General features: G+C 41.1%; 1 protein-coding gene across 10 annotated transcripts in view; it reads right to left on the bottom strand.

Moving 5' to 3' along the window:
- LOC111585752 (uncharacterized) overlaps positions 1-15,423 on the bottom strand; it is a 120,989-nt gene that overhangs the window by 92,311 nt on the left and 13,255 nt on the right. For 7 of the 10 annotated variants that reach the window (XM_055014351.1, XM_055014352.1, XM_055014353.1 and 4 more), the window contains exons 2-9: positions 12,769-12,817; positions 11,359-11,385; positions 11,214-11,273; positions 9,599-9,652; positions 9,349-9,429; positions 4,047-4,106; positions 3,896-3,961; positions 3,749-3,814 (exon numbers count right to left, since the gene is read on the bottom strand). In XM_055014351.1, coding sequence (XP_054870326.1) covers positions 3,749-3,814; positions 3,896-3,961; positions 4,047-4,106; positions 9,349-9,429; positions 9,599-9,652; positions 11,214-11,273; positions 11,359-11,385; positions 12,769-12,817 — 463 coding nt within the window. Of the gene's footprint in view, positions 1-3,748; positions 3,815-3,895; positions 3,962-4,046; positions 4,107-9,348; positions 9,430-9,598; positions 9,653-11,213; positions 11,274-11,358; positions 11,386-12,768; positions 12,822-15,423 lie in introns of all 10 variants that reach the window. The other 3 variants (XM_055014348.1, XM_055014350.1, XM_055014346.1) reach the window with 2 other exon arrangements.

Here is a 15,423-nt window from a genome sequence, read left to right as displayed (position 1 = left end):
AAACATCATACATGTTTATTGCATAATCAAGAAATTGTACACAGGTATTTATTTAATAACTTACACCAACATAAAATGAGTCACAAACAGCAGCTTTTATTATTTTTTATTCTGCTGAAGGCTTGTTCACATCCACACACACCCAGGAACCAGTTCAGCAGGGACACCAACACTGTTTTACTGGGGGTTTTTTGCATAAAGACTCGCTTCTTATTGTTTTGAATGTTTCTTAGGCTTTGTATTTATTTATATTTTGCATTTAAGAGACAGAAACAACACTAACACTGCCAATGCCTTTTTTTCTTTTAGCTTCTAGTTGTTCTGACAAACCAATCATTGCTACTTCACATTAAACACATCAGTATTATAATATCAGTGCAAGGATGTCGCCACAGACACTAGATTTAAAACTCTGTATACTAGGAAATGCAGGCACTGATAGCCTTAATCAGCACTGTGTGAACTTGTTTGGCCTGAATGTAACGTTTAGTTATTTAAATGTGAAGTCAAGCTTTCATGTATGTAATTAGGTCAGAGGGTGAGTGTTTCTGTACAGAGATCTCTAATGCAGCTAACAAAATACCTGTTCCAGGTGGCTAATTTATGTTTATTTTCAGTCAGACTTGTTTTAAATATTCATGATTTTTGTAAAATTGCAAAGTGGTCGTGCTTTTTGCTTCAATGTCATGGTAAAATTGGTGTAAATTGAAATGTTTTAATTATTTGGAAGCATAGACACCGACTACTTATTTTATTTTTATTGCTAATTTCTACAGGGACTGTGCACAATAAAAAGCATTCACACCAGAGTGAGTTAGCAGCTAATTTGCATCTGTATTAGGTAAGTAATACACAAAAAACAACCAAGGAAAAATTAGTGAAGTAATATAAAATGTAAAAGTCCATCACAGTGAGATAATAAATAGAATCAGTAAATACAATAAATAAAAGGGAATTATTGGTGGTGACAATTTTGTGCTGACTTCAGCCAAACCTTGGGGCTGATTTTAAACACAAAGAGCCTCTAATGTTTGCAGGGATGGACTTCCATTGTCACACGGCCGAGGAAGCAGACTGACGAAAAGCTGTTGTTCTGAATTGTGCAACCCAAACACCTCTAGTAAATGCTCTGGTCCTACCTGCACTTATTGTCTCTGATTGGAACAACGTATTGTGCATTTCTGCTGATAAAACATCACATATCAAACAAGTAGAGCACTCAGAGTGCATAGTACTCTGCCAAGACCATTCATTCCCTGACCGTGCGCATGTGTTGTGTACGTTATGCACGGATACCAAATCGCGTGACCTAAATATGTAGTGGCAGCCGTTAACTGGGACTCAAAAACACCCCCACAATTTAATCAACTGTTTCTTGTGTCATTTCCGATAAGTCGGCAGCGGTCGATTTGTAGTACAATCGCAATCATGGGATCGTCAACAGCCAACTAACAAAGCGTTCGCTTATTGTCATAGTTATGGTGACACCACACCGGACGCAATCTCGCAATGATACAGAACTCTTTCACAAATCCGTGGATCCAGACTACAAGCAACATCACCGCCAAAATCTAATGAGGTGGTCCTTGTGTCATTTCTGACCTCTGAAAATTTCATCTATGCTCTGGTCCTACCTGCACTTTTTATCTCTGATTGAAACAATGCATTGTGCATTTCTACTAATAAAACACCACATATCAAACAAGAAAAGCACTCAGAGAGCGCAGTACTAGGCCAAGACTGTTCATTCCCTGACCTTGCACTGAGCACAGGCATGTATTATGCATGTGTACGTTACATATGTGTAGCAGGAGAGTCTTGCTCTTAATTCACTGAGGGTTGTCAGCCAATCGGGTCTCGCTGACCTAGTATAAAGCTGGGTGGTATATCTCTTCACTCTCTCTCTCGCTCTTGGAGGCTGAGGACACGCCCCTTTCGGTCACTTCACTTCCGGTCGTTTCGCTGCGTCGGCTGCCGGCTCCAAACATTTCAGGTGTCTCGCTGGACTGTTCAGTACAGTGTGTGAGTTGCTGCGGGTAGGTCACTGGTCATTTGTTACGCATGGTTCATCTAGGGCAGGGTCCTGTACGCATGTTAAAGGCCTCTGATATAGTCATAGGAAGCTAGGCGGCTAACCCGCTTCTGACGTGCCCCCCCTTCCCTGTATGTGTGTGTGTGGCTCACAGCCTTCTGGGGGTACGTGGTCTGCTTTTTGGAGTAAGGCATTACGTTATAAATTTGCTTTATTAACCTGTGTCTTTTGTGTCCCGTGGGTGTTTAGTGACCATTTGGCCCTGTTATCCCACTGCTGCTTTGCCGCAACTATGGTTTGCCTGGGTTGCCGCAGGCTGAGTTGCTTCGCTGCTAACCGCAGCCTAGCTTTGAGGCTACCTCTGTCAGGCCTACCTCCTCACTGATCAGCGCAGCTTGGTCGCGTGGTTGCCTGACTGGTCACCGCTCAGCATCGACAAAGCAGCTTGGTTTTATTGTTGTTGTATATTTTGCACCGTTCAATTTTTATGTCGAGCCTCTGGCTCTTGTTATTTTAAACCGAGTATACAGTGGGGACACTCTCCTACCCTTATTTGCTAGGTTTTGTTATTTCTTTTCATTTGGCCTTGTGGCCTGTATTGGTTTAATTAATTTGTTTAAATTCATTATTTTGGTGATTTAGTAGTTCTTTTGTGTTCTGTATATTTTTGAACACAGTATACGATTTCCTTTGACTTTGTTATTAGGTATATTTTGTAGTTTAATCTTTGGTTCTTTTTGTTGTTCAAGTGTTCCCACTAATTGTGTTTTTATTTCAGAGGCTGAGCACCCATGGTGGTGTCTTCGGTGGCGGTACCCCTTCCCGTGTGGCTTGTGAACTCTGGTGGGTTTTTTTTGGTTTGTCCTTCACGTGTGTGTGCAATTTGTCTTTTCACCTGGTGCCCTTCCCCTGGGATCTACTCCTTCCCCCGCTGACACTGATCCACCCTGTTGCACTTCCCCTTCCCTCTTTTTTTTTTTTTAAGTATATTTGTTTCTAACTGGATTTTAATTGTTTGTCAATAAATTTATTGAATTGTGACCGAACCACTTCTCTTGCCTCAATGGTACAACGAACTTGTGTGCCTCTTAAGGTAACAATCAGAGGTAGAATAATTCCTTGGGTGCAAATACCAAGGTGGCGTTGTCAGCAACTATTTAAAGCTGTCGGGTGAATTCACGTCCACGTCCTGACATTTTTGTCTAGCCCCCCACTCGCCACATACAGATACCGAATCACGTGACCTAAATGCATAGCGGCTGCCGTTAATTGATGGGACTTGGAAACACCCCCACAATTTAATCAATTGTTCTTTGTGTCATTTCCGATAAGTTGGCAGCGGTCGATTTGTAGTACGATCATAATCATGTGATCATCAGCAGGCAGCTGATGTAGCATTCACTTGTTGTCATAGTTACAGTGACGCTGTGCCGCTATCTCGCAATGATACAGAAATCTTTAACAAATCTGTGGATCCAGACCGTAAGCTGCATCATTGCCAAAATCTAATGAGGTGGTACTTGTGTCATTTCTGACCTTCTCTGAAAATTTCATCTAAATCCGTTTGTCTGTTTTTGAGTAATGTTGTGCTCAGACAGGCGGAAGGATTCACAGAAGGACAAACGTACACTGATCGTCACACAACTCCGCCACATTCCTTGGTGGAGTAATAATAATCACCAGAAACTATATGATGTAGGTGCATCGACTGCTTACAGTGAACGTCGGCGTTTTCTCTTTATGGCTCTGTCGAAACATCCCGGTCAAGACTGACTCATTGCTCTATGACAAAGAAAGCAGGTATGTATAAAGAGAAAGATGCCGTTTATAAATCAGACCAGTTAACAGCTGCAGCTCTAATACCTGTTTGAAGTCGGCTTCATCTCTGGGAACTTCTTCAGTTTCTGGTTGGACAGTTTCTCTGAAGCTCTGAGGAGGAAGAGGAAGGTGTTGACTGGACAGTTCACGAAAACAAGCGAGGAGGAGGAGGAAGGTGGCATTTCATTGTGTTTACCTCCATGTCCTCAGCCTGGACCCTCCTGCGCTGACTGCATCTGGTTGCATTGTTCAGTTCCTGCACAAAAGCAGACAAAGCGCCCAAAAGGGAAACAAAGAACAGCTTAGAACCCCTGAGGAGTTCTGTTCTCAAACTACAAACTCACATAAAACAGACACTTTAAACCTGAGTGTTAGTACAAAAGGTAACTCCACGTTTAGCTCAGGAAAAAATTATTTTGCCTCTAGCATGTTCAACTCATTCATGACAACTGACTGCAACACGGTCACTCTCTTGAACCATAACATGAGCTACAGGAGTAGTAGAGCCCCCTAGCGGAACAGCATCCGACAAGCATACAATAAAAGAGTAACAATCTCCCTCTCTTAAAAGAAAACTGATAATGCATACTATAGTACTTAGCTAAACTGCCAGCAAACATTTGATTAGAACAGTATGACATCAAGGATTTTAGTGAGTGAGGAACAACTCATTAAAAAGTTAATTTAACAGTCAGTCCAATGTCCTTCATTGAGCCTTAAGCAGCAAGGTTGAGGATGCTTCCTTTTTGGTGTTGTTTCGGACCACAGCACTTGATGAATCTTTCTATTTCGAATCAGTTCTTTCATCGAACTGATTTCCAAACATAGTCTTTTCTCAGTAACAAAATTAGTTGACTTAAGTGAATCAAGAAGACAGAAATTATCAGTGACAGATTATTGGTACAGGATGAGTAGTATTACCAGCATTAAGTTCAGAGGACAGGGTTGACAGAAAAATGGCATTATCAATCCCCTCATACATAGCTAGTGTTTCATCCGCAAGTGTGCTTCTGACAATTCTCTCAATCCTCTTTGTTGACTGCCATGAAATGGGAGAGAACTGCCCATTTTTACTCATCAAAACAATGAGGTGCCCACCTTGAGTACCACCATCTGAAAGTGACTGTCTTTCCCAAGGTGTTGAAAATTTAGCTCTCTAGGTTAGCTCTCTAGGCCACTGTCTAAGTTAGCTCTCTAAGCTATTCTGCTCTCAGCTCTCGTAGGAGGCGGTCGCACTTTTCTTCGCTCCGCAGCTATCTCTGTTCCTCCCCATACCCTCATGTTTCCCTGCTTGCTGCATTTCTTCATCTCGTCTCGTCTGTCTGACTTGGAGCGATCGCTTGGCACTGGACCTTCGAAACACCGATCATGGAATTGATTAACTGGTCTCTCAACGCAATTGACAAGATTGTCGCCACAAAGAGCACAGGCCTAGGGGAGCCTACCTGCCCGGATGGGAGTTTCGCCTCTGGTTACGTGATCGACGCCTGGGGGAAGTGGAAGGGGATCATGTGCCTGGCACCCCTATCCGTGGAGGATGTGGAAGATGTTTATATATTCAGATTTATGATGACAGGCCTGCTGATAATTGGCTTGTTCACTGGCCTGAGCTTCTGGAAAATCAGGAAGACCGCAGACAGAAATGATGTCCAAACTCTGCTGGTCTATGCAAACGATCGGATCACGGCTGCCGATGCTCGGTATGACAAACTCAATCGTAAGATGAACAATTTGCTTGGTGTGACTGTTGATTTGAGTTGCACATTGGAAGCCATCAGGGTGAGAATCGCTACAGCTGGGGTCTAAAATTGTTGAGAGCAGTAGGGGAAAGGTGAAATTACTCCTCTCCCGCCTAAACTTGAAGATAACTGATTACATTCTGGCGCCCCTGGAACAATAACAAACTCCTCTGGAAGTTCCATGGCCAAGAGATAGCTCTCCTACACCCCCCCCCCACCCCCCCCACCCCCCACCCCCCACCCCCCACCCCCCACTTTCCCAAGGACACCTGTTGACTTTTGGACCGGGCCAACCGAGGACGTCTCCATAGCAACCTTGCTGTGTTATCACGCTCCCACCCTCGCGAACTGAGACACCGGAGGTCTGAGACGGAAGAAGATGGGCTACACGCATACACAAACATTCGGACTCATGAACTGAGGACTGAGCTAAACATTCGCACACATGTCCTTAGTGGCCTCTGGCGGTGGTTTAATAAAAATGTCTCTAGACAGTTCCATTTCTTGTAAGAGGACTGATTTTATGTGCACTGAGTCAAGTTCCCATTGTCTTTGACATATCGCTGCCACTAGGAGTCTCAGTGACTCTGAGGCTCTTCATATTCATGAATAACTTTTCCAAGCCTAAGCTGGTGCACCCTGACACAGGTGCCTCCATGCCTGACAAAAACACCTGCACCATCCTGGCCAATGACCACTCCAGGCCCTTTCCATTCTGGACAGTCCACAATGTTGACACAGTAATGACCAGAGCTAGTATAGTCCAGTTTGACAGGCTGGTTGAACATCACTGCACTGTCATTTTCCATGCCCAAGACTGTCCCTGCCCTTTTTAATGATGTTTTACTCAAAAGCAGGGCAATGTTAGCAGGTACCACTTCGGCTTCTATGTTACAATATGTATTGCCAATCTTAGCAGGAATCTTGACTCTTTTCACTGAGTAGACTACTTTTCCATATCCAAACTTGAAGGGCCTGTTACTTTGTGTTTCTGTTTTTCTTTCTTTCATCTTTCATCATCTTCACACTTGCATTTCATAACACAGTACTGTAGTTGTCTTGCCACTCACGTCCACAGACTGTTCTAGTGCATGCAGTGTCTATTATTGCTGAGCCAAAACATTCAGTTGTAGCAGAATGAGTGCTGCAGCTTCGCTTTGGGTTGGCTGGTGTTTTGCTCCTGTGAATTGCTTTAACCAATCACGGCAGGAGGACGCACTATAAAGCTGGGCAAGGGTTACTCACCGTTCTCTTGCTGTGATGTCAGGGGCACGCCCCGCTCCCCGTTTGCCTGTTTACTGTTGCCGACAGGTATGGTAGCAGTTGTTGCATTGTTTGCCCTTTGTTTAAGGCTGTGTTTGTTTGTCGTGGTTATAGTAACCGTTTATTTTTATAGAGTCACTGTTGGGCGTCCATAGCCGGAGAGCTGAGCCGCTCACCGGCTGCTGTATGTCCAATTCGAGCCGTGAGCCGCTCGCAGGCCGTTACTGGTAGGTCCTCTTTGCTTGCTATCCTGTAATTTGTTTATGCTGCATGTGTGTAACAGCTTGTCATTTTAGGCTGTTACCGTGGCTGCCGGTTGCTCCCCGTTCCCTCGTGGTGGACAGATTTTACTGATTGGCATGGCCGCCATTTGTCTGGAGCTGTGCTAGCTACACTAGGTCACGAACGCAGGAGACGCTGCTGCCTTGCCTCCGTGGCTCTGTCTTGCAGACGTGGGTCTGCTTTGCCGACGCTGACGGTCGGCTTTGTCTACTTTCAGTCGGTTATCTGTTTCTGCGTTAATGCTGTGGGTGTTGGGCTGCTTCAGCTTGTCTCTGGGGCCACTGACCAACCGTTGTACATGCTGCTTATTTTAACGTTAAGAGTGCATGTGTGAAAACAGGGTTTAATTTTTCTTTCTTTTCTCCTTGTGTTTTTTTTTTTTTTGAGTATTCACTGCAGTCACGTGGCCATTTGTTTCTGTTAGGCATTTTCTTTGTCTGATTTATGATTTGTTTGTCACGTGACCGCACTTGATTAGTTGTTTTGTATTATCAGTGGATTTTGTTTAAGTTATGTTAGTGTCTATTCAGCAATTCTTTAATTGAATGTTTCAGTTTTGATAACTTGTTTTTTTTTGTTATGTTAAGTAGTTTTCTTCAGTGCTTGTAATTATTCTGTTTTGTTAATTGATTTACGGAACCCTGTTAATGAAGGTCCCCGTCCCTTGTGATTTGCAGGAGCTGTGGGCCTACGGTGGTGGGGACTGGGGTCTTCGGGTGGTGGGAACCCCTTCCTGTGTGGCGTGCTGTTCATCCCCTGGTTGTTTTGATTTCTTCACTAAGGTGTGTGTATGTGTGTCTGTGTGTGTTCATGTGTGAGTGGGGTGATTTCTTTTGGGCTCCCAGGTGACGCTCATTGGCCCAAACCCCTACCATAGAGCCACAGCTCTGATTAGACCCCACAAGCCTTCATTTAACTATTCTGTGTGAATGGATTAATCATTTTAAAAATGGTTTTTAAAGTGACTATCTTGGATATTGTTAAATAAAATTTGTCCTTTTTGCCTTCACTGGAATCACGTCTCCTGCCTCATCTGTAGAACGAACCTGAGTTGCCTTCTCCTTAGTAGTGGTTATAAATCTCTGGGTGAAAGTCCCAGGGCGGCATTGTTTGGCCAGTGTCTACATTCAGTAGGTGTAGCACCCTAGTTTATTCCATTCCCCTCCATTCGCCACACAGTCATGAATATTTCTGCATCTGTTGCCGATTCTTTAGTGTACAGAGTAATATTACACTCTTCCACATGTGTTTTGTCTTCAGTTATTGTAAAACTCTCATGTCTGTGCAGACAATCTTTGGCCCAATGAAACGTACTTTGGCACACTGCACATTTCGATCGTCGTCCATACTTATCCAGTGGGTTTGTACCGAGATGTGGAGTTTCTGGCCGAGTGCTCTGCTGCCAGGACTTGCCTTTTTGCCGCCGCTGCAAGCACTGTCTCCTGATGAATACTTTCTGCTGCCGCACTCGTTTTTCCGCCAAATATTCTCTTCAAAGCAGACTTCATTGAAGCAAATGTTACGTCTGTGCATGCAGTTACAGCAAACTGCCTGTCCATCGCATCCAAACACGCAGTGTCGAACAGCTTAAATGCTAAAACAGCGTCAGGTAGTTCCATTTTGTACTTGAGTAGCGCTGTTCGAAATCAATAATATAGTCTGCCATGGACATGTTCACTTCTTTTATAATGCGGTCAAAATCAGAGTAAGCTTTGTAGATCCTGTCTTTTTCCTCTTTTAGAAACAAAACATACAGTTTAGCTAGCAAAGTGGCCATTCCAGTGTCTTTATTTAGATCGTACTACTGGAATTTCCATCGCCGTGTCTCACGCCCTCCCTGATAGCGCCAAGGCGATGGCCAGAGCCTGCTTTTTCTCCTCTAGATTGGTAACTCTTGTCCAGATGTTGACTTCATTCTTCCAGCTTTCGTAGGGTTTTCCTTCTTTAAATGTAGGCGGAACTCTGTAGTTACTAACCATCCTCTGCTACCAATGTTAGTACAAAAGGTAACTCCACGTTTAGCTCAGGAAAAAATTATTTTGCCTCTAGCATGTTCAACTAATTCGTGACAACTGACTGCAACACGGTCACTCTCTTGTACCATAACATGAGCTACAGGAGTAGTAGAGCCCCCTAGCAGAACGGCATGTGACAAGCATACAATAAAAGAGTAACACTGAGAACATTCAAAAGGAACATTTGTGTGTAATGTACCTTTTCTGTAGGTCTGGGTGGAATGACGGGAGTTTCAGGCAGTTTCTCTTTTGTCTCTCGTTGCTTCGCGTTTCCATCAGTCTGAAAAAATAAAATAAAAACAAATAAGAAATTGTTGGACTAAAAAGCAGGCTGTAGCAGGATGGTGGCTCAAATTAATTTTAAAATAACAATAGGACACTTTTTAGTAAAGAAGTTCTTTAGTAAACCATCAGCTGCAAGTGAAAAAAAAAACAAACACAGTAATTACCTGTTTGTTTTCCACTGCTGAGCTCTGTAGTCTATATTGTGTTTGACTCAGTTCCTGCACAGAAAACACAAAACTGCTGTACAAACCCAAATCAATCTCACTGAATTTTTCTCCTGATTTCTTAACATGTTTCAATAACATAAACTATAAGAAAAATGTTGAGGAAAGATACAGGTAAGAAGCGTTTTTCGTTCTTAGGAGGTTTTGATGAAAAGAACTCAAAGTACAGATGTTTTAATCTGAATTGGATCTTTAACAGGTCAACAAATTGAGCACCTTTTTTACCAATAACCTTACATGTACATACAAATATGCTCTTTCTAACTTGGCTTACATCCAGTGTTGCCAAGTCAGTTTATTATAAGCAACTTTGGGCTTGTTTTTCCATAAAGTCACTTGCAAATCTCATCAGTCGCGGGTTGTGGGTTTTTGGGCTTGTCTTCTAAACGGCAGTCTCTTATTTGGACTTGCTTGACTGCCTGTATGAACCCCTCCTTATTCTCTCCCAGTTCTCCGCAATAAAGCGAAAGTAGTTTGTCCATTTCCAAGACCCGTCCCCCATTTCTTGGTTACCGCCCCCCTCCCCATACTCACAGACATGCACAACCACGCCTGAGAGTATGTCAGAGAGAGAGACGGTGACAATAAGCGGGAAAAAGTGGGTGACATATGGTAAAAAATATCATGAAAGGTGGGAGGAAGAGAGTACATTGAAAGACTTGATCCGACCTCAGGTGGGAGATAATTCAGCGATTTTGCAAATGTGAGATACTCGCTAACCATGCAGATTTACAGCATGCTTGCACCAAAAAGCACAGAAAAGCTCTGCACCCAGAGTAGCTCAACAGGTTGAACGGGCGACCCAAAAGCAGCCATGGGTTTGAATCCAGCCCTTTGCTTCAAGTCCTCTCCTAATTCCTGTCTCTTTCTCACTGTTAATAAAGCCGAACAAGGGGAAAAAAATAACAAAAAAGTCCATGAGGCTTATGGACATTGGTTTCACCACTACAAAACAAACAAATGAACTAAAGATAGCCACTTACATAGTCTGTCACACGTAAGTTAATCAAAGTTTTTGTGTTTACTGTCAATTTACTGTTGCTTATGCATAATGCATATGTCTTTTATTGTAATCAGAGTTTAAAAATTTTGGTTATTCAAAGTTTTTATGTTGACTGCGTTTACTGTCAATTTACTGCAAGCAAAAATAAATGTATATATTTGTGCTGTTATCAAGAGGCCTTTGATTCACACAATGTGGCAGTTCAGCTGTTGGGTTGGGCTTGTTTCCATTGAGCTGGTGCTTGTTTCTATCGCGAGATCTGGCAACACTGCTTACATCAGCTGTGATGTTAAAATGCTGATAATTCTAGTGAATAGTGACACAAACTACCACATATTCATCTAAAATATCTTTAAAAAGTGACCATTTTGTGTTCCATCACACCTGCTTAGTTTAAGGTTAACTCAATGAGACATGAAGAACAAAAATCAACTGTCATATAAAAAATGACAAAGAAACGCATCTATAAGTTGTCAGTTGTGCCTTGGACCCATCATGGTGCACAGTGAAGTTTAGTGCACACAATACAAAAAAATATAAAAAGATCATTACATCATCTCTTGGTCGTGGAGGAACCACAGGACCTGGTCTCTCTGCTTCATTTCTTTTGACCTGTAAACATAAATTATCCATCATATATGTAACACATTATTAACTTTACCAAAAGCTGATGAAAGGTTTGGGTTTATTACACTACCTCTGCAGGCTTCGGAGGAGCCTTGGGCTGCAAATAGAAAAGAAAACAAAAAGATACTGTGAATGTGTTTTATACACTACCATTCAAAATCTGGGGTCACCCAGACAATTTCATGTTTTCCATGAAAACTCATACTTTTATTCATGTGCTAACATAATTGCACAAGGGTTTTCTAATCATCAATTTGCCTTTCAACACCATTAGCTAACACAATGTACCATTAGAACACAGCAGTGATGGTTGCTGGAAATAGGCCTCTTTACCCTTATGTAGATATTCCATTAAAAATGTCCAGCTAGAATAGTCATTTGCCACATTAACAATGTCTAGACTATATTTCTGAGTAATTTAATGTTATCATCATTGAAAAAAAAACTGCTTTTCTTTCAAAAATAAGGACATTTCTAAGTGACCCCAAACTTTTGGACGGTAGTGTACATCAGTGGTAGCCAAACCGAACAACCGAACCTCCAATGTAAGCTAAATAATACTGTTGCATTCACAGTTGTGCAGAATAAAAAGCAGATTTTCAGAAAATATTTATTCTAAAATAAATAAAGAAGATGATTAATTACACCTAAATGATTTTCTGTCATTTTCTGCAAAAGAAATTCATTTTCTATGAGGAAAAAACAACCAAAACAAGCCGGTTGCTGGTCTTGTTTTCATGTTAAATAGAGATTAAAGAGCTTAATACACATACAAAACATTTGTAATGTACAACAGAGCAGACAAAAACTAGCTTATTTAGCCATTTTAGTTCAGTTTAGTTGCCTCAGATTGCGTTGTTTCACTGTGGTGAACGCTGAGCTACAGCAGAATTTCTTAATTTCAATTTCCATCACTGCTCTGAGATGGGAAGTCATGGTTCTTCCTGAATAGAGGAACTTTAGGAGACCCTTTAAAGAAATTTTAACCAGCAACAACGGAATTCTCAAGAGCTGAATGTAAAGAAACAAATCTATTTTTTTAAAAAATATTTTGTTATAATATTTGTTTTGTTTTGAAAAAAAAAACAGAAAAAGGCACAGATTTCTATCAAATAAGGTGATACAGACTAATGATCAATCCTTTTTTCGGTTGTATTTAGTCATTTGGAGCCAGAAAAAAAAACCTAAAAGTGTGTTCTGTTACCATTATTTGTCATTACTGCACTGTGCAAATGTTTTATGTGTTTTTATATGTTTAAGTTCTTTACCATTGGGGAGATTTCTGTCCAAAATTCAACCAAACATGCATTTAAAGTCACAAAGAAGCATCCTGCAGTAGATAATCTGGCCCCAGTGCAAGAACAAAACTATGTATAATCATATCTTGTAGCCTTATTTGGATTATGTGTTGGGTTTTTTTCATATTATCATATCATATTATTTCAGTGCATTTTTTTGTGTTCCCTGTAAAGATTCTCACCGGGTTTGGTTTCTTCTTGACTTCTGGCTTTACCACACACGCCTCCATCCTGCCTGCCAGAGAAACACAGAGAAAGATTTTTAAAAGAGTTTAAAAGACCAGTAAGAGGTTTAAATGGGAGCATTTCCACTTTAAAAGCACCTCTGAATACAAACTGGAGCATTTAGCAGCAGTACTAAGCTAATTTAAAATGTTTAACAGCAAATATAGCAAAAAAAAGCACAAGTCTAATTAATAACATAAAAAACAAAAAAAACTATTTTTAGTTATTATAGTGCAATGTTTAGGAATGCACTCATTTGTTTTCATTGTTTGTCGAATTTGATATTTATTTTATTGTTAGGCAACCTGTAACTTTGTCAAGGTGTATATACATAAAATTCATCATCTTCATCTTAATCTTCTTGTTCTTCGTCTTGGCCTTTTTCTTCTTTGTCTTGGTCTTCTTCTTGGTCTTCTTAGTCTTCATCTTCTTCTTGGTCTTGTTCTTCTTGTTGGTCTTCTTCGTTGTCGTCGTCGTCTAGTAGTAGTAATAGTGGTAGTAGTAGAAGTATTATTATTATTGCTGGCCGCTTTTCAATTTTATACAAATAGAATATGTCCTCTTCAGCAGTTTTAGTATATAATAGTAAAAGTAATAATAATGACAACAGTAATGACAATAACAATACTACTACTGCTAGTAATAATATAGTATCGCACATAAAAACGTTAATGTAGTTCACAAATTCACGTATGTAGAAAATGATGCATTAGTGCATGACAGTTTTTTTCCAAATACAGTTTTAAAAAATTTGTTTTCTGTACAATCTTACTAGTTACGCTTAAACATTAACTTAGTTTTTTTTCCATATTTAGCCATAAATATTTATTGCTGCACAAAAATCTTTTAGAAACATTTTAAACCATATTTTCACGCTCAGGCTGCAGCATTTTCCAGAACCATTTCCATCTGCAGTTAGCAGTAATGTTTTGCAGCTGTCAGCGGCTGCAGCATTTCCTTTATAAAATGAAATCTGGAATAGTAAAGTCGGTCAGCAGTTCGTAATCAAGTATTTCGGTAGAAAAAGCTGCCTTTTAACAGCATTTCGGTTTTTTTTGACTGCACTCGGGACACAGTTCTGGTATCATGAACACTGGTTCACTGGCAAATCTTTAAAGAACAGAACCTTTGTTAGTTTATGCGTCACGTGTGTGATTTTCTTACTAAGACATGTCAAATATCTGCCATGTAAAAAGTTCCTCCTGTAACCACAGTTCTCTACCAGTTTAATAAGGAGGAAGCAACAGACACAAAGCAGGTTTTCAGTGGAGCTGACAGACATTTTGCATGATGTAAATACTGATCTGCAACAGCTGAAAACATACAAGTGATACCATTAATAACAGCTGTGTCTCATTATGTGTGCTATAATGTTCCTAAACTAAACAAAATAGAGCCAGTCATGTCACATTATCATGCATTTGGGTAAAAATGTTAGGTAGTTACTGAAAAATCTTTCAAGTAGGACAGTAACTAGAGTCAGCTAAGACACGCCGTGCTTCTGTGAAGGTTTGCATGCAAAAATACAGCAGAAGTGACACCAGAGGCTGCAGAAAGCCATCGCACTGCAGAGAGAAATAGGATCCAGAGTCACAGGAGGCTGGAACAGAAAAAAGAAGTTTACAGTTGATGAAAGTGCAGCCATTTTTGCATCTAAAATAGCTGAAGGACCTATTTATGTTTGTTGTTCCTGTCATCGATGGCATTACCGATCTTCAGTGCTGGAGATGAAGGTAGAAAAGCACACAGCAAACCAAGACATAAAAGGTATTCTAAAGATGATGTTGGAACTCATGGCAAATCTTGGGTGTGCATTACCTGCCATACAACACTCAAGAGAGGAAAAGTCCCAACCCAGTCATGGGTCAATGGATTGGCACTAGATGTCATACCGTCAGAATTGGCAGGGTTAAGGTCTTTGGAGCTGAGACTGATTAGTGAGAGAATTCCTTTCATGAAGCTTGTAGGCTTGCCTAAAGGAGGATAGAAAGCTATCCATGGAAGTGCAGTAAATGTACCATCCAAACTGCAGCCACTCATATGCCTATTGTCTAGGCTTCCAGATACAGCTGAAGTAGTGCCTCTTAAGCTTAAGAGAAAATTATGCTACAAGGGCGACTATATGCATGAATATATTCATCCCAAAAGAGTGATGGAAGCACTGAATTGGCTGAAAGAAAACAACCCTCTCTACCAGAATTCACCTTATGCCAAGACTGGGAAAATCAGTGGCAAGACGATGATCCACACTTGTGGGAAGCGATAGCAAAAGCCAATCGTGAAGAGATGGAAGTTGTCAACAGTTTGCCTGCATCACGAGCTCCTCCATCACCTCTACCAACCAGAGATGACTACCCACTCTTGAGGCATTTAGCAAAAAGGCATAACCTGAAGATAAGAAATGTGCCTGGGGATGGCAACTGCTTTTTCCATACGGTTTCCATCTCCTCCCAACAGCTGGAATACAAGCAATAACTACACTACAGATATAGGCCCAGCTGATTGAATACTTGGAGGCCAGAGTTCAAGGAGTACTACTTGGGCTTTCTGCAGATTTGTAACAGTCCATCTCTGTCACCCACACACAACAGTCTGAGTCAACAACAGAAACA

This window comes from Amphiprion ocellaris, chromosome 10 (assembly GCF_022539595.1).
Source record: "Amphiprion ocellaris isolate individual 3 ecotype Okinawa chromosome 10, ASM2253959v1, whole genome shotgun sequence".
NCBI classification, from domain to species: domain Eukaryota; kingdom Metazoa; phylum Chordata; class Actinopteri; family Pomacentridae; genus Amphiprion; species Amphiprion ocellaris.
The sequence above is the reverse complement of the archived record's forward strand: the minus strand, read 5'-3'. Positions and strand labels throughout refer to the sequence as shown.